The following is a 27,708-nucleotide window of genomic DNA, read 5'->3' as shown; positions in this document are numbered from 1 at the left end:
TCTTGGACCTACTTTAAATGCCTTTCTTCTCTTAGTTCCTCCAAATACCACTGCCCCACAAGACTATGGAAATCAGGAGGACTGCTGCGGCAACGGGCGGAGGGACTGACGGGCGGACAGACGGACTGGGTGCTGTATGGACTGGCTGCTGAAGGAGGGCCGGAGCGAGCGGACCAGGTGTTGACAGGCAGACAGCTCAAGTGCTGCTCTCAGCTGCGCCTACTGAGGGACAAGGCGGTGGCGGCGCCGCCCCCGCGCTCCCGTTTGCCGAGCGCGCCCCCGCGCGCAGCCGCACTGCTCCAAAACAGTTTGTTGCTCACGTCGGAGAAGCTGCTTCCGTTTCCAACGACGCATTCCGGCCACACCTGCCCTTGCCCGTGCTCGAACACCGGCCCGCCTGGCCCGACCGCCCGAGGAGGACCCCTCGCTCTGCCGCTCCACAGGCCATGTCCGAGGAGGGTACAGGGCACTCGGGCGGGCCGCTCGCCCGGCAGCGGGAGTGGAGCGGGACGCGGCGCGCCAGGGCGCAGGTGGACGCTCCCCATGGTCGTGGAGCAGCCACCAACGAGCCGACTGCCGAGGCCGGCCGGGCCGCGCCCACCAGCGCCGTCGGGATTCGCACCGTTCAGCGCGCGCCGAGCGCTGCATTGGCTGATACCCTGCCCGTCAGCGTCCGCGTCAAAGGGCCGGGGGGCCGCCGCGGGACCCCGCTGGGCGGAGGGGCTCCGGGCGCTGCTTCCGGGGAGCCCTGGCGAGCGGATGTTCCTTCGCGGACCTTAGGGAAGTTGGTGGCTCAGGAGTAGGGTCGTCCAGCCACAGTTATGGCTGCCTCATGTGTATGGATCAGTGTTGGTGGGAGGGGAAGGTTTAAGCTTTCCTGTAGTCTTCAAGTGGCTGGTGAACGTAGTGACGAAATCCTGGGGAGACTTCGGTGTGGAATAGCGGGGTGTCGGCCCTGGCAGGTTCCCCCAGCGCTGCAGTTACTCAGGTACAAAACCTGAGTACGGCAGAGATGAGTGATGCTGCTGAAGTGAAAGGCCTGACCTAATGAGCTTCCCGTTGGAATGCAATGCTCAGTCCAACTTAAGTGCCGTAGAGGTGTATGGGTTTCCTGTACTTTGCGTCAAAACAGATTAGTTTCTGTCAGTTACGTGCTGCACCTCGCCCTTCCGAGGAGTGATGTTTATACAGACTCACGTCAGTTTAAGCTCATTTAGCTTGCGGTTGCTGTCACAGACCTACCCACTAAAGAAGTTCCAGTTGTGTCTTGCTCAGATGCCCAATTTCCTTGTGTAACTTCATGGTTCAAGGAACTTCTCTGACTAAGAAGTAGCCAGTTCACCGTGCAGTCATGCAAGTGCCAGCATAAAGAGGGGGTAGGACTGAGATGTAGGAGCGTGGGAGCATAGCAATCCTGGTACTGCTCCTGCTTAAACAAACGTGTTTGTTGATCCTTCTCCTTTGTCCTCAACTCTTTGGTCTCCTTATTGGCTTTGTCTGTAACTCAATAGTCTTAACAAATATTAAGTCTGTACTAATTCTTGGCAATAGAAAAGATGTGCCATTAATACTTTTCTTCAGTCAGAAGTTGCAGTATGAGCTCAAATCTTGTTAAACATCAGAGGTCTCTGAGAGAGAGTTGTTTTACTTTGAGTTTTGGTGGTTTTGGCATCACGGTGATCCAAATATGAGACCTAAAGCCACAGGAAGTATGGTTTTATTATATCTCTCCATAGTAAATGGTTTGTATTTGCTTAATATTTGGTTCTGTTGTCTTAGTTTGTTGCAAATTTCACTTATGCAAATTCTGACAACAGCATTCTATATTAACTGTTGTTTCAGTGTTCAGAGGCTGTTCATAAGCATTTTTATCTGTGCCAGAGTATTCTGATGTCTCTGATCCCCGACAGTCTATCTAGATTAAGGACAAAACTATCAGAAGTATGCTAAATTCGAGGATGTGACTTGAAGTAGGTGCAGTCAATTTTTTTTCTGAGTGTCATATTTGAGAATCTTTGTAAAATCTAGTTTGTCTTACACATAGCTTCCATGGCTGGCTGTTGCATCTGGGACTATTGAGATCATGATTGCCTATATACAGAAATGTGTCTAACTGAACTCTTAGAAAATGAAGAAAAACCACTGGATTTCTGTGAAAAGTTTGATTTGGTGATTTTGCAAGCAGCCCTCCAGGAACTCTGTAGTAAAGGTTTGGATAGGATTTAGTACAAGTTGGTGCTTTCAGCTCTCTGATCCATGTCCCTTTGCCATCCCATGCTTGATGGTCACCTACATTTCTGTTTCTGCAATAAGTGAGAGCATTCATCAAGTAATGTCTGACTCAGTACAAGTCCTTCCTTATCCCACTGGCTTACGTGATATATTTAATTAATAACATACCTGGAGAAAGAAAAATAGTCTGTCAGCTTGTCTTCAGGCTTCAGCTGATGCATCAGATCCAGTTGTATTTCTGTGCTTGTAGCTTCCATTACCGTAGTGTACAGAAATTTGCTTAGAACTCTCAGGTATGTCTGCAGTGAGATTGAGTTAATAGCCAAATGATTGCCTAAAGCTGTGATGGGATGATACCAACCCTGAAAGGCACTGGTGTCCCTGGACTCTCCATTGTGTTGGTTCGCTTTTTTGTGTATGTTAGTGTAAGTGTCGCAGGATAAAATAGAGCAGGATCTAATTGTGATCCAAGTTGATGCTAGCTGTCTCTCCTTTTGTGGGTTAGTTAAACCCAGCTAAATTCTTTATTTATTTGAGTAGGGTTACTTTGCTTTATTCATTTTGGTAGGTAACTCATAGTTGCTACAGAGTTGTTTTGGACTTTTATGTTTTTGTTTTTAACTGCCTTTGAAAGAGTCCAAGTTTTTTTATTGTTTGTTTGCTTGGTTTTACTATTTCTATATGTTTAATACCGACATCTTTCAATCTTTAAATTATTTTAGAGAAAAAATCATTCTTTCTGTCTGTGACCATCAGTGTCCTGTGTGTGGTGTCATTGTGTTTATGTCCCAATTTTCTTTATGTTGTAGTTTGTATTCATCTTTCATTCTAACATTTCCTTTATCTGTTTGAGAACAGCTATGTTCAGCAATGGGTAATGGAAATTAAAAGTCCTGGCGATGAGGAGGATTTTGGCCACCATCTGAGAGGTCAAAAGTTTTGAGGGACTAATGCTTGTGGCTGCATTGCTTCTACATCACTGTGGAAATGTGTTGTAATTAATTAGATGTGATTGGGAATTTTTACTTTTTTTCAGTTGAGGTGGTTTACCTTTCCGTGTTTTCCTGTTTGGTTTATATTTACCCTCCAGCTGTGAGTTGCTGTAGCTACCAACTTTGGAAACACTTTCTGCTCACAGTCCACTGCACCACTGAAATTCTGATTTTAAAACTTATGTCAGGGAGAGTGGTAGAGGGAAGACTGGGATTTGTGTTCAGTTTAAACCAGTTGTAGAAACTCTCCTGACTTCTGATCATACTGGCCTTCCTTTAGTCCAGATGGAGCTGCTTTGACTTTGCTGTCTCTTTGCTGTGTTCTGGTTCCACAGAATTTTTCCCTCTTCTATACCCATTGCTCTGTCTGCTGTAGATTTGAGTGGCATAGTTGCTGATCAGGTAGGCTTGTTTGGCTGCCTTATTTCCTGTTGGCCAAAGTGAGGCATGAGATTTGTGGCAAAGATTATGAATATACAGATAAAGTCTGTACTTTGTAGGGTTGCATAAATAGCATAAAACGTGTGTCACCTCCTCTATTTAGGGATAGAAAGATGATTGCAGGACAGCAGAGGCCCAGCTGTAAGTAGGACGTTTGTCAGGCCATGCACTAATCTGGCATACTGGTTGGGGAAGTTGCCGGAGAGGATTCTGATCCCTCCTGCTTCATTGCAGATGCCCTTTTCCTGACTCTTCATTAATTCTCTTCCTAAGTAAGTAGAATACTAAATGATTGTCAACAAAAAAATTTGTGCCTGTGAGGCAGTTAGTTAATTCAACACCTGCTAATAACTCCTCATGCGAGCCTGCAATGAACTTCAGTCAGTGAATCACTGAGGTGTTTTGCTAAAAGCTGCACCTAAATTAAGTTTGTGAGTAGTCCTGTTGTTTACTTTCTATGCAGCTGATGAAAACTGTCCAAAAACTGTTCTTAGTTGCAGCCTCAGCAGCATATCCTACTTTGTGTCCACTCAGCTAAACTCCTTTGTGCTGGTCAGCTCTGCCCCAGGTAGCTTTTTGGCTTCTTTCACAACTATAAACAATGCTGTCGACTGCGTGGCAGTAGATGGGTGTTTCTGAACAGACCCTCAGTTTGGGTAATCCCAGACAAACCCTCAGTTTCCTAATCTGATGACAGCCAAATCCAAACCCTGCCTGTCTTATTTCTTTTGGATTAGACAGGAGTATTGGCCAGAAGGAAAACTGAATGAACTGGGGAATTCAGCTTAATTGAAGCAGAGGGAAGAGAGCAGGATTTGGAGTGAATTGGAGAGTAAAACCCCAGACCACTGTTACACTCATACAGTTCCGATTCATTCCTGGACCTCAGTCCATCCTGTGCAATGAACAGGATAGAGATCCTGTGTTACATATAATTAGAGTGACATTATGCATGTGTGCTGGCTGAATTTAAGTTTTATTTCCTAATTTTAGTGGTTCACGGTATGGTTACTTCCATTAATTTGTTTCATGAAGGAAAAATTCCATTCCTTTCCTGACCCTGTCAAAACCACCGGATCTAGCAATAATAACTGTAATACAATTATTCTGAAACAGGGACATTTTTCTCTTGATGTAGTGTGTTTAATTGGAAAAAATCTGGTAGTGCAGATTTGCCATTTGGTGTTCCTGTATGACATCTCCTTGACAGCTGATGTTTGGTTTGACCTGAATACCAAATACACAGTTAGGATTTGTAGACTGATTTGTTTCAAGTGTGCTAAGCAAGGCTTATTTATGAAAGATTAATTTGGTCTGGAAGTTTCAGTATTTTTTTCATGTGCTTGAAAGTGTAAATAGTGGACTTTGTAGAAGTTCTACTGGCTTATAACTGTTACTTTTGAAACTGGACACTGTAGGAAGAATTGGGTACTAAATAGTTTCAGGAATCCCACCAACTAAGCAATAGTAAGCTGCTTCCCTTCTAGTGAGTGTTAAAACCTCAGTGTATATTTTTAAAAGTGACTTTGCATTTAGTCACTAAAGTGAAACTGGATTTAAAATACTGAGGTAATGCTAGATGTGATACAGGCACTATAGTTGTCATCTGAAATGCAGAATGGTGTATTTTAGCTGTTTCTCTTTCTGAATGTGCTAATAGATTACATATGTGTGAAGTCTGAAGATGATGTTGAAGCAGTGATAATGGACCATGGAGAACATGGACTGTCTACACAAAGCTGCATGTCAGTGGAACAAAACTGTGAAGGAAACAGTGCTATTCACCACGTGGGTCAACTTGCCTATGGTAATTACTGATAATTTTTATTGTGATATAATAGTTAATGGCTAGTTTTAAGGCTGTGTGTTCAGTGCTGCTCTGTTGAATGCTTTCTATATTGGCCATACCTTTAAAACACGATTTATTAGAAAGCTACTTGAGACAAATTGCTTGGCAATGCATTTAAAAGAGGTATCTTTTAGTTATTACTTTACAGGTCTTTATATATAGTGAACCCGCTAAAATATTTTGTATTATGTTATATATGATATATTACATTTTAAAAAGACAGCTTTTTACTGACTTATGAAGTAAATGTATCTAGGAATGAATTAGGAAGTAATTTGGAAAATAAATGTAATGGAAAAAGCTAACCTAAAAAATTAGGGTTTTAGATAAACTGCCCAGTGTAATTTAGTACTGGAGATACTGATGTGTAATGATAGTACGATGGTTGTTTAAGGTCATAAGTTATTAGCTGTATGTAGCCTTTGGTGATTGTCTCTAATTCATTGTATTTATTTTAACATGCAAGATCAAAGTCTCTCAAAAATCTTAGCCCATGCTTCACTGGCCCAGACAAAAATAATTCATAACTGTTACGAGCATTTAGTAATTCCAGTAGCAGTATTACCAGTGAGGAAAATGACTGTAACTAAGTGATGGCACTTACTAGTTTGGGGGATTTTTTTTATTATTCAGCCGGTTGACTCTATAGAGAATCTCATCAGTACTTATCTTCACAAAGGCAAGTTACATCTTTTTTCTAGTGTTGTTGGGTGTTTCTGAGAACCTTTAGTCTTTTTGGTCTTGCCTATGGATACATATCTGGCAGAGCAAGCTCAATATCACTAAGACAGATCTATGTCTTTCTTCCCACCAGCTACAGAACACTTTTTTTTCACTTTTTTTCCTAGCTATTTATGCCCACAAACTCAGTGTCACTTTTGCTGGCACTTTTTTTTAGGTCACTGTATTCAGGCCTATATCTAAATTTGGGAACCTCATTATGCAGACCATTAGTTTAACATAAATGTAATATGCTTAAAATGTGATTTAAGGGATGTGATGTTTCTCCAGGTGAAGTGGCATTCTGGTTTGGCTGCAGAAAGTGTATGAAATCTGAGGGACTGTACTGTGCCAGTGTGTTAATCCTGCAGCTCTTCTCCTTTCAACAAGTCCTCTTGCCTCTGTTGGTGTTGGTCCCACAGAGTGCTCTCTGTCGTATCCTGAGCTCTCTGTTCTGAAGGTGCTGAGTGCTAGGAGATGAGTGCTGGCTTGGCCTATGTGACATGCATGGAGGCATGAGGTGGTCTGGGAAAGGAACCAATTTCTGGAGCTGGTTGGGAGAGGGTAGATAGGTTTTAATCTTCACCTTATGTATTTTTATTACCCGGTTTGTGATTTCAAAATTATGTTAACTTTACTAGTTAAATCTACCACAGATCTTGCCTAGGTTGTATCTGCCAGCTCTGCTGCATTTGTCTGGGCTTTTAAAGCAAGGAAAATTTTTTTCTGGCTTATGATACTGGATATTTTCTGTCCTGCCCCTGGCCTTTCCTCTTCTGCTGCGTAGAAGAAATGCAGTTGTCTTTGCTTTTCAGTATTTCTCTTAGCTTGTCCCAGTCTCCTGGGATTAGTTTTCTCTTCACTTCTGAGATACTAGCTCTAGTTTCCAGCTGGGACATGAAATTAGTTCCATTATTTTGCTAAAGTGGTAAGAAGTACCCTTGTAACTTTTCTCATACAGCCCCATTTATGTGGGAGGAATTTACTGTAGCTGTCCACAAAACTTCCTCACCATACCCTTTCAGCTTGGCCTATGCCAGCTGAAAACTTCATCATGGCAGAATAATATGGTAGAGACTTGGTGTTGCCTTTTTATGCCAGATACTCTTATTATTATTTCCAAGGTCTTGTTCAGCTTCTTTATTTGTGTTTTAATATATTCTCTTTTCTGTATCTTGTTATCTATATAGTGCTTAGCCCGTCTCTAGCTAAAATATATACAATTCTAGGGAAAGGAGTTACTTTTGTCTGTTTTTCCTTCCTCCGCTCATAGGAAGATTTTATTTCTTGTTAAAAGAGCTACTATAGCCCTTTCCTGAAAATCTGAGGTAGAAGCCTGTAACTGATGTACGGACAAATTTGGCAGTAGAACCCTTTCTCTTCACTGTGAAAATCCTTTAACATTCTTCAATTCTGGCAGGTCTGGCAATTGTGTGGACTTCAAAAGAATTAGCACAGAGCTAATTCACACTGGTAATGGCTTTTTAACTGTGCTGGGCCCACAGGTGGAGAGGTGGAGGCATTCTGTGTATCACTTATGAATAGTTTGTGTTTGGTAATCCCTGACCTGGAAGAGGTCTTTTCTGTTGCACAGTGTTTCAGTATCAAAACTGGAGGGAACCTCATAAATGTAGGGGGGCGACAGCTGAGGACTGAATAAATGGGAACTGTGTTTTATATCATGGGTGTATTGCCTGAATTTTCAGGGAGCTGGTTGTGTTGGGGTTTTGAATTGGACATGGAAATTAGAACAGAGAATCCAGGGAAAAGCAAGGCAAAATGAAATGGAGGCTGTAGAGACTTTGGAAGAAACAATATTAAATTAAATTTATCATTTCTGATCTAAATTAATTGGATTAATAAGTGTTTGAAAATATGCTGCTAAAGAAATTTGAAATAGCCAAGCAGTTTGAAAGTTAAAAAAAAAAAGAGGGTGACTGTGCCTGTTTTTACTGTAGTAAAAGGCTAAATGCAGTGGGAAACTTGCTGTTGTGCTTTGCTTTCTCTTCACTTTCCCAGGAGGAGAAGGCTTACCACTGCTAACTGATCAAATGGCTTCACAAATGAACCATTCTACAATGATGCAGAGAGGAAATGGTCACAGCCCTGAAAAAGTGGATTTTGTGGTTTTGCGTAATAAAAGAAAACGAATTTGTCCTACTGTAGTGGAACAGAATGAGGTATGTTTCTCCACACAGTAGCTCTTGGTTTTGAGGCCAATTTCAGTGTTATTTGAAATGTCACTTTTCCTTCACTCTTGTATGATCACTGGATGACATCCCAGTGAAGAAGATAAGCTGGATATCCGTGCAGTGCTTGAATGCTTCTAGCAAGTCTCCAGCCTCTCCTTCTGCAGTCTGTATGCACATTCAAGGTTGCCCTGTCCCAGGTGCAGAATCCAACAATTGTCCTTATTAACCTTCATATGGTTAGTGATTGCTCAGCTCTCTGATTTGTCCAGATCTCTCTGTAGGACCTCTCTGCCTTCAAGAGAGTCAGCAGCTCCTCCTAGTGTAGTGTCGTCAACAAACTTAGTCAGTATTCCTTCTAGTCCTGCATCCAAGTAATTTATGAAGATGTTGAAGAGCACAGGGCCCAATGAAAAAAATAAAAATATTGTCGATCAGGTAGTAGATGAAATTAACCAAAGTCCTACATCCCTTTCCCAAAAGCAGAAAATAATTGATAGATTCAACAACTTTCATGTTCCAAAGTTTCTTAGGAACAAGGCTGTTAAACCACACCCTGTGGCAATGCTGTATTTAAATTAAAAATCCTTCTGAGGGCACCTTCTGCCAGTTCTACACCAGGATGACACCAATACATGTCACACAAAGCTCTGAGGAACCCCACTAGTGACAGGTCTCCACTCTGATGTTCCTCCATTCACTGTTACTCTCTGTGCTTGACGCGTGAGCCAATTGCTCACCCACCACAGGATGTGTTTATCCATCTGTGTGCTGGACATTTTGTCCAGAAGGATCCTGCGAGAGACAGTATCAAAAGGCTTACTGAAATCCAAATAGATTACGTCAACTGCCTTCCCTTCATCAACCACATGGAGTCATCTTGTAATAAAAGGAAGTTAACTCTGACGAGCAGGACTTTCCCCTCATGCTGGCTGTGACTGATGACTGCTTTGTCCTTCAGGTGTTTTTCAGTAACTCCCAGATAGTCTTCTCCATGATTTTACCAGTCACTGAAGTTCTGCCTGTTGCAAACAAAACAAAAGAAACATCCTCCAGCCTTTCTTTTTTAAAATAAGACCTGATTAGTTTAAAAAATGGGAAGAAAAAACCCAGAGACACCACCAGCAGACTCATTACTCCTGCAGTGTATGGTGGATGGGAAAGGCACCCATCCAGTAAAAGAAAAATGTCAGGATTGTCCAGGTGGTGGCGCCGTTCTTCCTGTATAAGAGCAGTTTACAAGCAGGTTCTGCTTGCAGTTATACCCATTGAGATAAGCACTTTTTAAAAATGGTTTATTCAGTGTAAAAATATACATGAAGTCTCATAATTTAGACTCATATTAGAGTTCTTTCTCAGTCTGAATGATTCTGTGATTACATAAGCCTGGCTGTATAGTATGTATAGTTAAATGAGAAAGTTCTGGCCAAATAAAAACACATTTTATATGTATATATATGTGTATACATATATATGTGTGTGTATATATATATATGTGTGTGTGTGTGTGTGTGTGTACACACACACACACACACACAGAGTCCCTCCAAGATACTCAACTCAAGCTGAGTTCCAAGTTCCAGTTATTCTGTTGTTGTACCATGCCAAAAATACTTAAAGGAGCCAGAGGTCTGAGGCTCTGCTATGACAAGCCCATTGTCAAGTCGGTAAGGAAGCCTTGTCTGGCTGTGAAAGTGGGGTGTGCAGGGAGTCAAGCTGGGCCCCGTCAGCTCACTGGAACCACCTTCTGCAAAGGGGCTTCAGTCCCAGGAGTGAAAGTCTCTGGTGTTGGAATGTGACTGCCAGAGTGGTTCCCAAATGGTCAGACAGGAAAGTTTCCTTAACACAGCAGTATATAAATAAGCAGACTGTGTTAAGTCTTGTTTGCTTGGGCTCTCCTGTAGCCAGGGGAGGGAATATAACTACAACTAAAAGTTTCCAAGTTGGATTCCTAGGAAGTTCTCCCCGCAGTTTATATTTTGAATACTTCCATTATTCAAAACATTACATTCTCTTTATGTTATTTCCCAGATGAGAAACAGAGAAGAAGAATATGAAGATAGAGACAGTGTCATTTATGAGTATGAACCAGACTATGAATGTGTAAGTTAATTTTGTTTTGTTTGACTGACTTTGAAAAGCTGCTTTGGGATGTGTGTTTTGGGGTAGGCTGAAGTAACATGTGAGATTTCAATTTGGGATTTATTTGTTTAATGTGATATCCTAAGCCTGTGTATATATTAGTAGCTTACACTCTGTTATGTTTTATTTCTATGAAAAAGGAGAGTATTGTATCTGAAGCTTCCTATGCTGGATATCAACAGATTACGCTTATGGAGGTCCTCAGTTATTGCCAGGTATTTTTTTTCTTTATATCTGAAATGTCATTTAAACAACTTTAGTTAAACTTCAGGAAGATTTGTATTCTTTATGTGACAACCTGTGACTTGATCTTTTCCAATTGTTCGCTTTTTAGTTGCCCACTTCAATATTTTCAATGAAAAATTAATCTCCTTCATATTCTCTGAACTTTTCACACTATAGCTGGCAAGAATACTTTACAAATATTAAGCTTTTATACAAAATGTAAACTCTAGTGATTTACTGGGAGGACCTTCACAGTAATGGGAAAGATGACTATGATACACACCCAGCTATTGAAAGTATGTATTGCTTGCCAAAGGTGTGCCAAAATTCTACTAGAGTTGTTTTTATGAGTTCTTTCCTTTTAACTTCTGAAGCAGTAGCATGTGAGATTGAAAATAACCTCACTGAAAGCTAAAAGCACCCCATATTTATGCAGGTGAGCACTTGTGTGACGGGGGTCACAGTATAGAGTGAAAGGCATTCCAGCTGTGCTTTAGGGAAGTAAATTTATGAGTGGCTTTTAGCCAAGTGCGAATGTCTTATAAGTTTCCTTAAGTAATACATTCAGGAATGTGGTGGATGGAGGTTGACTAAGACTGTGTGAGTAACAGTCTTGCCAGTCTGGGAATGTGTGCAGTAACAAATAGCATTAAGAGAAACTATAGCCTCTTTTGCTGCCTACAGGCACCTTTCCATCTCCTTCACTTCACTGTTATCCCCTCCTCTCAGTGGCTCTACACTAGGGCTACATGAAGCCTTTTTATAACACCTGTACTGAGCTCCTGAGCTTTCTCTTGTTTAGACTTAACAGTCCCAGCTCCCTCAGCCTGTTCTCGTAGGAGAGACATTCCCATCTCTTCATCTCTTTCATGGCTCTTCACTGGTGTCTCTCTAGTACACCCATGTTTCTCTTGCACTAGGGAGACCAGAGCTGGACTCCGCACTTGACATGTGACTTCACCAGTGCTGAGCAGAGTGGAAGGATCACCTCCCTCATCTTGCTGGCAATACTTTGCCTAATGTAGCCCAGGGTACCATTCTCCACCTTTGTTGCAAGGGCACGTTGCTGACTCACATTAATCAGGATCCGTAAAAGGATGAAGAGATCCCAGATCCTTCTTTGCCAAGCTGCTTTTCAACTGGGTGGTCCCTGGCATGTACTGGTGCCTGGGGTTGTTCCTCCCCAGGTGCAGGACTGTGCACTTCCCCTTGTAGAACTTCATGAGGCTCCTGTCAGCCCATTTCTTCTGCCTGTTGATGTCCCTCTGGACAGCAGCATGACCCTGTGGTGTATGAGCTGCTTCTGCCACTGTTCCAAGTCCCTGTAGCCCCCAGTGAGGCTCCTGCTGCTTCTCCTTGTGGCTCTACAACATGGCTACTTCTCCAACTACCACAACTACAACAACAACTACCCTTCTTTTCCCGTCTGGATGATATGTTTGTATTTTGCAGAAGCGCTCATTGGTTCAACCTCAAGGGTCACCACCCCCTGGGGGTTTACCATTTTATAATTTCAGGGGGAAAACTGTTTTTCCCCCACCACACTGGGTCCCCTCTCTCATTCAGCAGCGGGCTTGCACTTGCCCTATCCCTCTTTTTGTCACCTGCTGATATGGTTTGAAGTTGGCTCCCTGCCAGGTCTCCAAACCTTACCACAAGAAGTTCCCCCACCCCCCGCCAAAACCTCAGGGAGAAGAGGGAGAAAAACAGCTAAGAAAACCCGAAACGAGAGAGAGACAGCTAAAGTGATATATATAAATATATTTACACTTATGTTACAGTATATACAATTGAAATATATATACAGTTTCACAAGGGAATGGGAAGGGGGAAGGGAAAAGGAACAAAACCAAAATAATATATATATATATATCCCAATTAGCAGCCCAATATCTCTCCATTAAAAGAGTTAGCAAAGAAATAGCTCACTACTCTCCTTGGGACAACCGAGAGTCGCTCTGGAACGATCGCCGGCAACCTCCATCTCCCAAGGTCGGCAAGGCCCAACCAGGCCTCGCTCCCCAACACAGCAGACTCAACAGCAGGGAACCTGCACCTCCAAGCCGCCGGAAGGAAAGAGAGCGAAGGCTTCTCCTCCTTTCTTCTTATAGCCTGGCTTACGTAAAAATTGTAGGGAATACTGGGTAAATCTGGGCCCTTCCTTGGTTACAAACTGGTCACCAAGGAAGGCCTAGCCCAAACCACCACACCTGCAGACCTACAGAAGCCCTACTTGTCTATGGCATCCCTGGCTACATTCAGTTCCTTCCAGTTGGGACTTGACTTTACAGACAGGATATTTCCCATTGGTGTTAGAGAAATTAATATTTCAGTGGCTGCCAGTAAGGCTTTTACCTGCGTGTTTGGAAACTTATTAGGACTTAAAATAGTGTATCGTAATACCTAATGTACCTTAGAGCTTGTCAGAAACTTGTCAGTGTGTCATAAAACATGAAAATAGGTACAAATAAAATATCTGCTGGAAGCAGTGGGAGCAACCTTCAAGTGCCAACTGCCTTAGAGTCACAAGAGTAAACTTCTCTGAGAATTCTTTTTACTGTAATATTTACCACTGTTACTTGCATTTTTTGTCTAAATTGATTTTTAATATGATTACAGAATGTGTATATTATCTACAGATCTTAGCCAGTTTTAGGGGGGGAATTTACCTTTTAATTGAACTTTCTGGTTTCTTTAGGTTTAGTTTGGGTTCTTGTGAAACAGTACTGTTTTCACTCTTAACATTTGTCAACAGGCCATGTATGATGCCATTCAGAAATTGGATAAAAAATTTGATGTGCTTCATCGAAAGGTCTCAGAAATGCAGCATACTCGTGTAAAGCCACTGTTGCTCAAACCTGTGAGTATTAAAGACCTAAAACATTTTTTCTTTAATTTCCTCATTTCCTCTGATGCTTATTGAAAAAAACAACTCTTTCACTAAGATTAAAATTAGTAACGAAGTAGTAGACTTAGAATCTATTTCAGTTAAATTACTTGAGATTTCTTACTATTCACCAGCTTCTGTCTCCTGTGTTGTTATTGACTGGTGGTCACAGATTGGTAGTGGCCCCCATCAAATCCAGGATGCTGTGATAGATGCTGTAAAATTCTGTTTGCATTGGAATGAACAGAAATTAATCGTGTAGGTACATCTTAAACTTCAGTACATTGCTCTTGTACCTTTGCAACATGTGATGTGTTGTCTTACTGGTTTCTGCAGTTAAAAGAAAGTTTAAGCATCAGTCAGGCTGGTTCAATTGACTAACTGATTTTTAGATCTCAACAATGTGTTGTCATATCCATTACAGTCTAGAATTTATTATTTTTCTTAGTAAAAGCACCTTTTTTAATGTTTTTAATAAGGTTTGATATTGAGTACACGCTATTCATTTTGTTCCTGAATGATCAATCCACTGTTAACTAAGGAGACACGTTAGTACTTCTAACAACACTCTTTAAAAGGAAAGCATAACAGATAATTTTTGAAGAAGGTCATAAAATCCATAATGACCTTTTTTGTCAACAATACTGCAAAGCTTTTAATGTGGCAGAGGTGATCCTGCTGTCAGGAGATGTCAAGACAGCAGTAAGACCAGTTGCTTTAAGGGTGGGTAAAAGCAATGAATTTCTCACGCATCTCAGCTATCAGGAGGATACTAGGTTTTATTTGGGATGTGTTTTTTTTTTTCCAACTCCAAGCTTTTACTGTCCACACATACAAAACCATGAGATCCAGGGAATAAACTGGTCTTTTCACCTACCCATGAACCCTATGAGACCTCTGTGCTGTTACCCTCTCCTCTGATCATGTGGGATGGCAGCTGCTTTAATGTTTGGCTTAAAAGTGACCTGCACTGCCTTTTTTTTTTTTCTCCAGGGTTTTATCACTATAAGCTTGTAGGATGCAATCTGCCAACTGTTTAAAAACAACAGGAATGCTGTTGGGTTTTTTTATAGCTGTACTGTTGTTGTATCTGTGAAGGGCTAAGCATATAAATAAGGAAAGGTTTGTGGTAAAGGTATGTTTTTTTTATTATATGAATTCCAAAAGCTGGAAAAACAGCCAAGCTTTCAGATACGTAAGGCTTTCTTCAGGTCATAGATTTTTTTAATATTATAAGGGTGAAATATAATGGGATTTCTGTAAACAAGCAAACCAACCCACCAAAAATTAAACAAAATAAGAAAAACAAACCCACATGTGTCATCTACATTTGGTGGCTACCGACTTGTGCTTTGAAGTAGAATACATGCTTTAGGGATCATATATTTTTTGATAAAAGTACTCAAAGTGGTGAAAAACTTAGCCCATCTCTCAGTTTGTCTTAGTTTCTTTGGAATCTTCCATTGTAGATGAGATCTGCATGTTTAATGTTTTCAGCTAGCAAGTAAAGAAAGAAGAGAAAGTGAATTTTTTTTTTCTTCTTTGAAAGGAAGCTAGCGTGGCAGTGAAGGCATACCTTGGAAATTCATCAGACTGGGTCAATGGCTGAAAAATTTTAGATTTTATTTTGCCTATTTACCTTTTTATAGAACATCTTTAAGAACCTTTACAAAGTTTTTCTCATTACATATTTGTCTAGAAAGCAATTACGCCAACAACCCACATGGAAAAAAATTGAGAAACATTGAAGCTTATCAGATAAATTCTTAGTGTTGCAGCTACAAGTGAGAATAGAGGAAAGCGGAGGGAAGGCTAAAAAGTAACAGCTCTGAGTTAATGACATTGACTACTTCAAGGGAGAGTATGCTGCCAATAGCATAATTGCTAAAATTTAGTTTTCCTGGTTTGCTAAAAAGAAAATAAAAAATAACCAGCTATGTCTAATTTAACCTTTTAATTGTTTTCTGAATCACGTTTCCAGAAACCAGTTGGATTTTCATACAGAAGTTCCAGTCATTTGCCCCAAGGAAAAATAAGAGTACAAAAATCCATGGAAAGGGACTTAAGTCTTCATCTCTCTTCACCAGGCCAGGGAAGGCGTAGTCCAGTTGTAAGGGTTCCTTTACAAAATGGCCATGCTCAAGTCAATTCCACAGTAAAACATGCTCAGCAGAGTTTTCAGTTTGAATCACAGCAGCCTGTTGGTAGGCAGAGCCCACCACTCCCCACTATAGTTTCAACACATTCATTGCATTCATCATACACAGCAACTAATGAGATGCCTGACCTTTCACCACAATCAAATCTTGCACCCAGTATTGTGGAAAGTACTGTCAACGTTGCATCTTCACCAGTGGCATCATCATCGATGCCAGCACCATCTGAGGCCAGTCAAGAAAATAATGCTGCAGTGGAGAACTACAGAAATGCATCTGGGGATGTGAATATTAGTGAAGAGCTACCATCTTCCTCAGTCTTCATCGACCCTAGCTTTGGTGAGTTCCTTCGTGATAAATATTCAGAAACAAAGGCTAAAAAACTGCTGCTAGTATTAAAAAGATATGCCTAAAGAAATTTCATTATCATAATTTAGCAAAAATAAAGGAGCAGAACTGGCTGACTGACACACATTTCTATAATGGAATACTGCTTAAAACTCTTGAAACAAACATCACAGGAATGTTTAATATACCAGAGATCACTGAAAAACCTCTGCAGTGCACATACAGTTGTATAGACTACTACAAGCCTGTGATTTACAGTAGGTGCTTTGGGTTCTTTTAAGACTAGATCCTGTTTTTCTCTCTTGAGACACTCGATGTAAACTTTTTTAACCTCTGTATAATTCATAAGTAATGTATGCGTGCTATGCATGTGTTTAAAAAGGCAAAAGAGATTGCCACTAAAGCTCAGTGAGGCATACGCCTGTAGGCACCTTTTAAGAAAGCAATTTACCTGATCTGTGTGAAGGAAATACCTGTTTTCTTCTCGTGGAGGATTTTATCAGTGAAACATCCTTTCTATACTCAAATCCTCCAGTGTTTGGTTTATTTTAAAATACTTAATTCCGTAGAAAAAGAATAATTCCATGGATCATTGCATTATAATAAATATGCACATATAAAAATAGCACTCTGTCTTAAAAACTAATGTCTTTGTAAAGTATAAATACCCTGAATTATGTGGAAGGCTGAGCTATGAGTTTTTAGTTGCTTTTGGTCTAAAAAATCGGTTCACACAGCTGAAGAACTGCGTGAATAGTAGGTGAAATACTTGGATATCTATCTACAAATTTGTAAACAATGTATGTTTTAGCAATACTATGTATGGATATGCCATTCTTCATGAGTCACTGTCTTAAAAACATACAAGGTATCTGCACCTGTGTAAAATAGGCCAGTCTGAACATTGTGGATTCCTGGGTGTCTAATGTATCTTCTAGGGTGTTTCGATTTCAGTTTGGTTGGTTGTTAATGTAAATCAAAAAGATATTTCTGTTACCTTTCCAATTTAAAACTTCTTTTGGAAGAGCAAGGATAAGTAATAATATGTAGTAGAATTAACCATATTGAAGAACATATTCTGAGAGTACCATAGAGATCAAGAGAAAGAGTTTGCAAAAGTGTTCTGTTTTTAACAAGTTACTTGGGAGTTTTAATTTTTTTTCTTTAAATGTTTTTGTTTTACAAAAGAGTTTGTCGGTGACCCAGCGAGAAACGTAAAAGTTCTTGGAAACGATTTGGTGAAGGCTCGGCAAAAGACTAAACCGAAGTACGCCGCGCGCTACCTGGTTCGTGTCCTGTTCCCCAAGAAAACACTGTTGTGCAGCATTATGGGAGCGAGTGCACGAGGGCGCAGGACATTGGATCCAAACAAAATTGCTGCAATAAGAGGTATGTTGCCTTTCAAAATGCACAGATTTACTTCTTTAATACTTAACAAAGTTTTTAACTTACAAGAAATCCTTTTCTGTATGTTTCTAGCATTGTCTAGCAACTGGTGAACAGATAAATGCCGTAGTGGATGTGCTCCACTCTGCAGTGTCTTTTTGTTTTGAAAGTCCTACTTTGCAATTCTCATTGTTCATGTTTCTTCAACGTAGATAAAACAATTTTAATTTCTCTTGGTTTTGTGTACTCCATGTTCATCAGTCTTACTCGCTCTCTCTAAATTTTTCATTGCAATTTATTTTGTGTTTGTGTGTGGCTTGGGTTTTGTGGATGGGTTTTTTTGGTTGGTTAGGTTGGGTTTTTTTATGGTCAGGGTATACTTGGGACAAATATTAACTGGTGATTTTTAAATACTCTATCTCTTATGTTCAGTTCTCTGGATTGAGAAATGGTAAAGATGGGGAGGGTATTATTTTTTTTAAATGTCAAGCCATTTATACAAATCCCATGGTATGTATGTGTTAAAGGGTTAAAAGAGTGAGATTATATAAGATGTGAAATGGTTGCAACATTACCCTGTCTCTGTTCTTTGTGGGCTTTTTTTTTTGTTGTTGTTTTTGAAGGGTTTTTTTTGAAGTTAGTATGATAAATCACACATTTCCCCTAATTCTATCAGGAAATACTTTATATAATAACATCATTCACAACACCTCAAAAAAGTATCATTGAACATCTTGAATTCATCATGCTGTTTAGCTTCAAAACATGAGTTTACTATCGCTATTTGTAGATGGAAATCTAAAGCTTCTAAATGGAGAACAGTAAACATGAAGCATTTCTTAGCTTGTGTTCTTTCTAAATTAGAATACTTCTAAATGCCATTTTATGTCATGAAACTTTAAACATTTTCTATATTTCATTTGTAGAATTTCTGGTAACTAACTTTCCAACCTATGATTTGAGTGAGCATGGAAAAGACTGGAAAACCTGTATCACAAATGTCAACGCTATGATCCGCTGTTTACGCTCTGAAACAAAAAGAAACTCAGGAAGTTCTCTTAAGGTGATAATTTTTTAAGTACTAAGTTTGTGCATTTTCTCAGATTAATTATTTGAATTCCTCATCATACAACTGCTCTAATTGGAAATTCCTTGGGTTCTGTCTCTGTGTTGCTCAGCACAGGCCTGCCGACTGTAGCGCTAGTTCCGTGTGGGAATACTGGAAGCATGTGCCTTTCTCTTGCTCTGCCTCTTCCTGCTCATGTGTCCACTGTTCAGTTAGGAGATGTTTAAGCATAGGATATGAAAAGGAAGGCACTGCAAATGTTGCCCAGACGTAGCGTCAGATTTGATTGAGAGGTTAAACATGTAGCTGGTAGCACTGTTTTCACAAGTTTTTCTTTCAGATATATCCAGCCATACTTTTATGTTGACTGAAAAATAACTCCCAAAACACCTCCATTTACCTCTGCTTCTAAAATGCTCTTTGCATATCTCTGAATATTTATTATCTGTTTCACCTGTTATTTTCATGATAGAAATTCAGGAGTAACTATATTGTAAATATCTGAAATCTAATTTATACTAAATGTGATATAAACTGGAACACTAATTAGAAAACTGGTAGGTTTCTCCCGCTGCATATGCTAACCTCATTTAATGTTTCAGGAGACAGCTGAGGGGAAAGAAAAAGTGGCTGATGCTCCAGATACATCTCAATGTGTAGATTTAAGTTATAATGAAGATAGTGGAGGCAATTCACAAAACTCTCAGAAAATGACCAGCTCCACAACTGACACATCACAGAATTCGGGATTGGATAAGTTTCCAGAAGCTTTCCACACATCTTCAGTCAGGAAACAACAGTCTTTGGAACCTATGGGTAAATTAAGAACTTTCCATTTTCTGGAATTGTTTGTTAACATTTTAAGTGGTCAATGATAGGCAAAAGATGATGATACTGTAGGTGTAATTATGTAATAAAGGGATCTTCTGAACTATATGACTCTTCCTCTTAAGGCAGTCATATGGTATATGTATAGTAAGTCTTCGAGGGAGCAAACAAAAACATTATCTTGCTAATAGAACATTTGTCTGTGTGCATCTACCAGTGTCTTGTAATGCATATCCACTGTAAGACTGGAAAATTCATCTTCAGATACTCTGTTCAGTTGTCCTAGCTTTTTTATTTGGTAGGTATTGTACTTTTAAGGAGTAGTAAGCTAGCTCAGAACATCTGTGAAATGGTATTGCAATTTCAGAAGAAGAGCACACCTTTCTGTAAAACTGACTCTTTGGGACAATAAAAATCTTGAAGCTGCCTTTATATTTTTAATGAAAGTAAAATATACTTTTACAATATACAAATGCATTGTGAAAAAATCCATGTACAGCATGGCGTAGAAAGTCTCAAGGAAAATGAGCTGAGATTAGTTGCCCTTGGAAATAATTTATTTGCTTAGAATCACTTTGGTCTATATCAGATCTGCTTCTGCACCCAGCATTTGTTAGTCTGATCCCACAGATCTCCTTATTTTTTTTTTAGTGTTCGTAGTGAGGTCAGATTGATGTAGTTATTCACTCTTTTTCTGTTTCCATTTACAGAATCTAAACACCACTGAAATAGCAGAACTTTTTTTACTCATGTAATCGGAGTAGCATAATCTTTTCATGTGAGATGAAAAGAAGTTAGAAAACAATCATTAATAATGCAGGTTACATTGCTAGCATTGCTGAAGACATGTCAGAAATACTGTTACATGGTTGTAAAACAGGGTTTTCTGGCTGCTTGGACATTTGTCTGCAATATGTTTCATTTTAGCATTAGCTGCAGTGTTATGGTTCTGCTCTGTTCTTTCTAAGCAAGTAGAGTAGCTTCAGGGTAAACTTCTGGTGTTAGTTTTGGTGTAATACAGCCACTTTGAACCATGGTCAGTGTTGGTTGAGTAAAATATCTCTCTTCCCTCCCTATCATCTTTTCTAGAACATCTTGGGAGCCCACGGCGCAACGTCCAGTTGCCTTTCTCAGTCATTTACGTAGCCAAGGGGAAGACGCGGCCAGAGCTGTCAGCTCGCTACCTAATTCGTCATATGTTCACTGAAGATGTGCTGGTAAAAAGCAATGTATATGGTAGTCTTGATCGTGGCATGAGCCCCCTGGATTCCAACAAAATTAATGCTCTGAGAGGTAAGGAAATCTCTGTTCAAGTGGTAATATGGGGAAATTAACAAGAGTGATTAACTTTATAGTCTATAAACAAAGCATGAAACTTGAGAAATTAGTCTGTGAAACCATTCTGACAGGTATTAGTGCCAGCAGTGAAACAGATGGAGAGGATGTAGATGGAGTTATATTTTAATAGCTCAAGAAATTCTCCAGATCACAATGCTGGTTCATGTGAAAAAACTCCATTTCCATGACATCTGCTTAAAAGGGCAATGCAGTGGGAGACGGAAGCAGCGGAGGACATCTGAGATGATTTCTTAATATAGGGACTAGGTAGATCAAGCAGAGGTGTCATGCATAGCAGGTTTTGGTACCCTTCATAAAAAGGTTTGATGTGTGATAATTGGTGGCAGTATTGCCTGGAGAGACTACAAAATCCTGGACCTCAAGATTCTGAGTAGAGTAAAAGGTTCTGAGTAGGTTAGGAAAGCAGACTTTGCCTTACTTGAGAAATTCTCAGGTGGAAGCTTGTGAGAGACAGCTTTAAATAGGAGAGAAACTCAGGGAAGTTGATAGGTCTTTAAGGACAGCATTCTGCAAGCACAAGAGTCTGTCCTGACAGAAGAACTGGTAGAGCTATGGGGAGACAAGTTTGACTAAGCAGGGAATTTATAACTGACCTCTGGAGCAAAAAATTGTTTATGGAGATTAGAAACAAGGAGAGCTTTTGAAGTGAAAGTTATTTAACTGTTGTGATTTAACCTGTCAGATAGCTGAACACCACACAGCTGCTTGCCCACCTTCTTCCCTCCTGTCGTGTTCTCCCTCTCCATCCCACTGGGATGGGGGAGAGAACTGAGGAAGAAAAAAAAAAGAAAAAAAGCAAAATTTATGGGTTGAGATAAGACAGTTTAATAGGAGAGAAATGTAAGGGAAAATAATAATAATTATGATGATAAAAGAATTAGATTATAGAAAACAAGTGATGCACAATGCAGTTGCTCACCACTCACTGACTGATGCCCAGCCGCTTCTCAGGCAATGACCCCAAGCCAGCTTTACCCCTATTTTATATGCTGAGCATGAGGCCATATGGTATGGAATATGCCTTTGGCAGTTGGGGTCAGCTGTCCTGGCTGTGCATCCTCCCAGCTTCCTGTGTCCCCCAGCCTGCTTGCTGGTGGGGTGGTGTGAGAGGTTGGAAAGACCTGGACTGCTTAGCAGCAACATCAGTGTGTTAATCAACATTATTCTCATCTGAAATCCAAAACTGTACTACCTACTAGGAAGAAAATTAACTCTATCCGAGCTGAAACCTTGCCTGGGAGCGTTGGAATAGTGTTAAAAAAGCCAAAGCTCACCTAAAGTTGAGATGTGCAAGGAATGTTCAGGACAGCAAGAAGAGCTTTTTCCACAGCATTACTGTGGAATAGTGCTCACTGAGTTAGTAAGGTTGCATATTTGACTAGTTACCTTCATCTGGAAGACACTCTTAACATGATACTAGGATACCATGGAGATATGATTTAGTCTTTGGTAGTTTTGCAAGAAACAGGGAGTTGCACTCTGAGCCATATGGGTCCCTTCTGATTTGTTCTGTGATTCATCACACTTTTTTGCAACATGAATTTCCTAACAAATCTTGGAACTGCTTGTCCTCCATGTCTGGAATCTAGGGAGGTTGAAAGGATTAAGATCCAGACAGTGCATGCTAAGAGCTCCACAGATGTGGCATGACTGCCTCTCAGGCTACAGCATTGAAGGTTAATAAAATGAAGCTGTCCTGTTTTGGTAGCACACACTTGTTTTGGCTTAATTACATCAAAAGAGAGTATATAGCTTGCATAAATAATTGATAACTCACTATTACATACTTGTTTATTCTTAGACTTCCTTCAGGAGAATTTTCCATCCTTTGATCTAAATGAAAGTGGATTTGATTGGAAGGCATGTGTGGCTGCCATAAACAGCACAATCCGCAGTCTCAGACATGAGCTTAAAAAGGCTACGGTTGGAATCCGCCAGAGAGCCTTGGCAGTGCCGTCATCGAGTGCAGAGTCCTCCAAGGAATCCCGCTTCAGTAAAGCCAGTGGAAAGTAGCACTATCATGTCACGGATTGAAGCCCTCTACATCTGGCTCAAATCTTAATTCATCAGATTTTTATAAATTCTGTGTAGAAACCTATAAAATCGAGTTGTCCCATTAAACCAAATTGTCAGCAGCACTTAATAGTAACACTTCATGAGACCAAAGTTAGCAGAAGACTTGGAAACCCTGACTCCTTGTATAAGTAACATTTGTGCTCCTCAGAAATTACTTTCGCTGTTCCTTGTTGCATTTGCATTGTGCTCTATCTTAAAAGCATCTTCTCATTATTCATTGAATCTGAAAGATTAATCTGATTAGAAAAGATGCACTGTGCATCAGGTCAGCAGAAGCAGATGGAAAAGAGGAGAGGAAAGAATGGTCCTTCTTGGAGGACCAATCATAGCCAGCTAAGTTATCTAATTATGTGTGAAGAATGAAATTTGCTTTGACAATTGGATATTTCAAGAAAAAATATCTGAAAGGAAAAATATTTTTAATTGCATTTAGTTAACTTGTATCTGGACTTGATTTTGGGAGTGTTTTCCAACCTTAATGATTCTGTTTGCCTCCTGTAGCAGACTTTTCCGTAGGATAAGAGGCAGACAACCATGTAAGTACAGTTGGAGTAGTGCTTTGCTCTGATTCAGCTCTATGAAAGGGCAAAAAAGCACCCAGAACAAACAGTTCAGTGGTTTGTTGTTCAGTGGAAACTATTTTTCCTTGATGAAATTTAAAGGTAATACTTCTTCAGGATCCTGAACTCCACCATACGGTCTCTGTTATGTGTTTTTCCAGCATCAGGCACTGTCCTGCCAGTGTCCATGTACTGGCAGACTGGTGTGTGAGTTTGCCTTGCCACTTGCATCATGTCTGAGCACAGTCTCAGAGGTCCAACTTCTTCACAGAAAGAAGCTGCTCAGAAGACTGGCACAGAGAACCGATTTTACCTCTGAAATTTGAGGCAACGGTGGCTTCCAGAATTATGGCTATGTACATAGCAGAACTGTCCTCTCCTAGGCAAAGATTTCATAGTTTATTTGTTAGCAATAGGATAAAACAGTGAAGTTTATTTATTCTCACTTTTGTTCATAACACGCAGTTATTTATTATATATAGCGTAGGACTGGCTTTTTAACTGTAAATTAGGATATGCAATGGCCTTATCAGATATGAAATTAGTAATTTAAGTTCCCCCTGCCACCTCCTTGCAGAAGTCCTCTATATGAATCAAGAAGTAGGCTGAATTTCTGATTTTCTTTTTTTACTAGAAATGTACTGCAAATTTGATTGTTCTGGTGTGCTACTAACAAATTTTTCTGTTACTGATCTGTACAGTCAGTATATGCCAAGAACTTTGGTGTGTGTAGATATTACTAGTTCAAAACCTTAGGAAAAGCCAAAAATGCTTATATTTTTTCAGTAGTTTTATGACTTTTTTTTTCCACTAGAATGATATATTTATTGAATTATCTGTTTGGCACTGAAATCTGTAAAGTGTGGTGCATACCTATCGCTTCCGTATTGAAAAGAGAATTGAATAATTGAATCAAAGTAGAAATAGTTTTCTTATTTCTGTTTCAAATGTATCAATTTTTGCTAAGTTTTATAAGATAAAATTACAGTATTTTGCTGTTAGGATGAAGTATTTTACAAATAAAACCATCACATATAGCTCCTTGACTACATATGTGTGTCTTGAGTATTTCTTGTTATTGTAGATCTACAGTTCAAGTACAGTTTCATCTGAAAAGATTCTTCTGATCTCCTTTAAAAACCCAGGGCTTTGAGATATCTCCTGATTGAGGTGAGGTGATTTCCAAATTTAGACAGCATTAACTGATTCAGTAAACCAAAGCAAACTCTTCTGGACTTGACTTCTCATTTACAGCTGTGTGTGAGCTCTCTAAAACAGAGATTTCCACAAAAGCATAGGAGTTCAGTAAAATTTTTAAGAAAGTCCTTTAAACTGCACTGATGAATTCTGAGTAGATGAGGCCTTATTCATACAGTGGGGTCAGTTTCTGTGTTAGTCCTTATTCAAGGAATAAAGCAGGGCTGGGAGGCGAACTGTTCATTTGAGACAGAGTTCACATCCAGGTGAGGTGAGTCACTGCATGCTCGTGGCTCACAAATTAATGCAGTTGTTCACTGCACTTCATGTCAGGGAGAGCTTAATGTGAGGGAGAGCAAGCTGGGGCCAAGCAGCAGCACCATGCCCTGTCCAAAACAGTGCTCTGGGCTTGGCTGGGGTGGTGGCTAGCAGGGACACTGCCTGGGCCAGAGGAGACAAGGTGACCAGTTGGCAGCAGCAGAGCCATCACTGCAGTGTGGATTTGAGTTTCATGCAGAAGCCAGGGCTGAGCAGGACTGGAGACATGACTATGAGCAGGATGCCCTGGTTCCCTTGCCCAGAAAGGGAGGTTCAGGGGATGGGACTGGCACAGCCAGCCCACAGCAGGGATGCATGGCAGGTAGGTCTTGGCGCGGGTGGCCGAGAGGGACGGGGCCAGGTTGCTAAAGGCACCTGGGGCCTCTTGGTGCCCCCTTTGGGCTCTGATCCAAATTTTTGCAGGTTTCACAGCATGGATGTAAACAATCCATCTTGCAGATGTGTTCAGCTTTTGTAGCCAGAACTCATCCCCTAGAACAATATCAATACTTGCTATTTTCTTCAAGCGTTTATTCGGATCATTTGATGGAAGTGTTCATAGAATTTTAGAATAGGCTGTAGAAGTAATAGATATTTGTGCCATTCTTTATCTGTATTTTATATAGATGTGGACATGTGATAATTTTGTAGTTCTCTTGTACAAATCACCATTTTGTCAGTGTATGGTGCAGTGATGTCTGCGCATGAAGTGCAATGAGAACTGCTGACTTTAAATGCCACCTCAACTACAGGCCTATGTAAGTATTTAACCTACAACTGCAGCATAGATTTTTTAGTTTTTTATTACCGCTCCAGTCTTTGCCCTCAAGTGGTGAGGTGACATTGATCCATGAAATTCACTTTAGCAGTGGAAGCAGGGCATTTGCTCATGGGTGGATTGAAGTGCTATAGCACCACCTACCGAGAGCCAGAAGTTTTTCTGAGAAACCAAAAACCTCCCTGACTGAAACAAACACGAAATATCCTGACAGACTGGCGCAGTGCTGAGAATTTGATTGGTGCTCTCACTGAAAATTTGAAATTTCACTTTTATCTGAGCTTTATTCTTTTAAGCTAAGTCTTTCCTTTTAAAAATTATCTAATTTGAGTTGGGATTGTTTGTTCAGTGAGATGCTATTTTTCTTTTAGTTACTTTTAGCATTATCTGTAAGTCTTTAACACAGGGGGCTGTATCTCTGAACGTCCCCTCCTTCCTTCCTTCTTCTTCCAGCTCTATATGCTGAGCATGACACCATATACCATGGGATATCCCTGTAGTAATTGGGGTCACCTGTCCTGGCTCTGTCCCCCCTCACTCCTTGTGCACCCCTAGCCCTCTCACTGTGGACAGAGGAAGAGAAAAGTCCTTGAACATGCAAACACTGCTCAGCCAGAGGGAAAATGTGCCTGCATTATCAGGCCTGTTTCCAGCACAAATCCAAAACACGGCCCCTACTAGCTGCTGTGAAGAAAATAAACTCTGTCCCAGCCAAAACCAGCACACCCATTGAGGAAGAGAATTCCAGAGCCATCAGCAGGCAGGCAGAGGCTTGGAAAACTCCCAGAACTGTGTGAAGTGACCACAGGCTGTACAGAAGGACATCTTTCTGCCTGTAGTGTCAGCTTTCAGAAGGCAGTATAACTATATTGTAGGCCAGAAGACATTTAAAAATATCATTGGGTACCTAGTTGGACATAGGAAAGTTTCCAATTACATGGCAGAGAGTAACTAACCAGCACAAATAAGAGGATTTGTAAATGTGGGAGGTGTTTATATCCCAAAGTATTTGGGCAGGTGAAACTTACTGAAACAAACTGGTGTTCTAGCTTTGAGAAGACCAGAATGATGTGGTAGTGAAAGCATACTGAGTAAGTGTCAAAAAGATCTGGGGAAATGAAGAGATCTGACCAGATATGAAATTCTGCAGGATCTTTTGGGGAGCAGAGGTTACTAACCAGAGATGAAAAACTGTACTGCAGATAGGATGCTGTGTGCCTTTCCAATTGAATGCCATGAATTGCTTAGCTTAGGTGGGGTATGGACTTTAACAAAATCAGATGTCCAGTATTTGCTGACTACTGCCTTTCAGTATGCAGAAGGCTGTCCATACTTTTAGTTAGTTCAAGCCAAAGGAGTTAAAGCTCAGGTTGCTGCAAACAGGGCTTGTTCGATGTACGCTCTTCTTGCCCCAGTTAATGCCTGCTAATGTCATACTTTTTAAACTGCATACAGACAAACCCTAAATGCCTGCAGGAAACCAGAACGTTATCTTGAGTTGCTCCCTGTGGCTTTGACTCTGAAGGCTGTCTGAAGGTTTGGTGAAAGGACCTGGAATAACATCATCTAGGGCAGGCCTATCTGCTTGGCTGACAAGCAGATGAGAAAGGCAGGCCTGTTTCAGTAAGCATCACTTTGCTTTCTGAGGTCTGCATTACCATGGAGATTGTTAAGGAGTTTGCAAGCAATGGATCTAAGTAAGCTGGATTTTGAGAGAAGTTTTTGTATTACATCCTACTTTGGTTCTTATTGTCCAGAGCATCAATCTTCACTCAGATTTGGCAACAAATGTGCTGAAAGGGATTGGCTTAGTTTTCTGATCCGCAAGATAATTCCTTTCCCTTACCAGTTACACAGGCAGGAAATTTTAGAAAGAAAGGGAAAAGCTTTTAAGTTGACACTGAGGAGGGCGGGGGCAGAGAATAGAATCATATTTTACATTCCTGACTTGCATACTGC

At 40.4% G+C, this 27,708-nt stretch overlaps 1 protein-coding gene across 1 annotated transcript; it reads left to right on the top strand.

Annotated features, from left to right (window-relative positions):
• The first annotated feature begins 416 nt into the window (after positions 1 to 416).
• Positions 417 to 24,507, top strand: BEND2 (BEN domain containing 2). The gene is made up of 12 exons (XM_029964826.1): positions 417 to 459; positions 5,326 to 5,472; positions 8,254 to 8,414; positions 10,455 to 10,526; positions 10,706 to 10,780; positions 13,546 to 13,650; positions 15,659 to 16,172; positions 17,370 to 17,570; positions 18,494 to 18,630; positions 19,236 to 19,449; positions 20,551 to 20,754; positions 22,622 to 24,507. Exons 1-12 carry the CDS (start codon positions 447 to 449, stop codon positions 22,831 to 22,833), a joined length of 2,055 nt encoding a protein of 684 aa, XP_029820686.1. The 5' UTR covers positions 417 to 446; the 3' UTR covers positions 22,834 to 24,507.
• Positions 24,508 to 27,708: the final 3,201 nt, after the last annotated feature.

This window comes from Manacus vitellinus, unplaced genomic scaffold (assembly GCF_001715985.3).
Source record: "Manacus vitellinus isolate BGI_N305 unplaced genomic scaffold, ASM171598v3 scaffold_7_pilon, whole genome shotgun sequence".
In the NCBI taxonomy this organism is placed as follows: Eukaryota; Metazoa; Chordata; class Aves; order Passeriformes; family Pipridae; genus Manacus; species Manacus vitellinus.
This window is presented reverse-complemented; position numbering and strand designations above follow the sequence as displayed.

Excerpts from the sequence above, each read along its gene's own strand:
- BEND2 (XM_029964826.1), top strand. Across the intron at positions 5,473-8,253 it reads CGTGGGTCAACTTGCCTATG|GAGGAGAAGGCTTACCACTG; the intron begins GTAATTACTGAT and ends TCACTTTCCCAG. Across the intron at positions 10,527-10,705 it reads ATGAACCAGACTATGAATGT|GAGAGTATTGTATCTGAAGC; the intron begins GTAAGTTAATTT and ends TCTATGAAAAAG.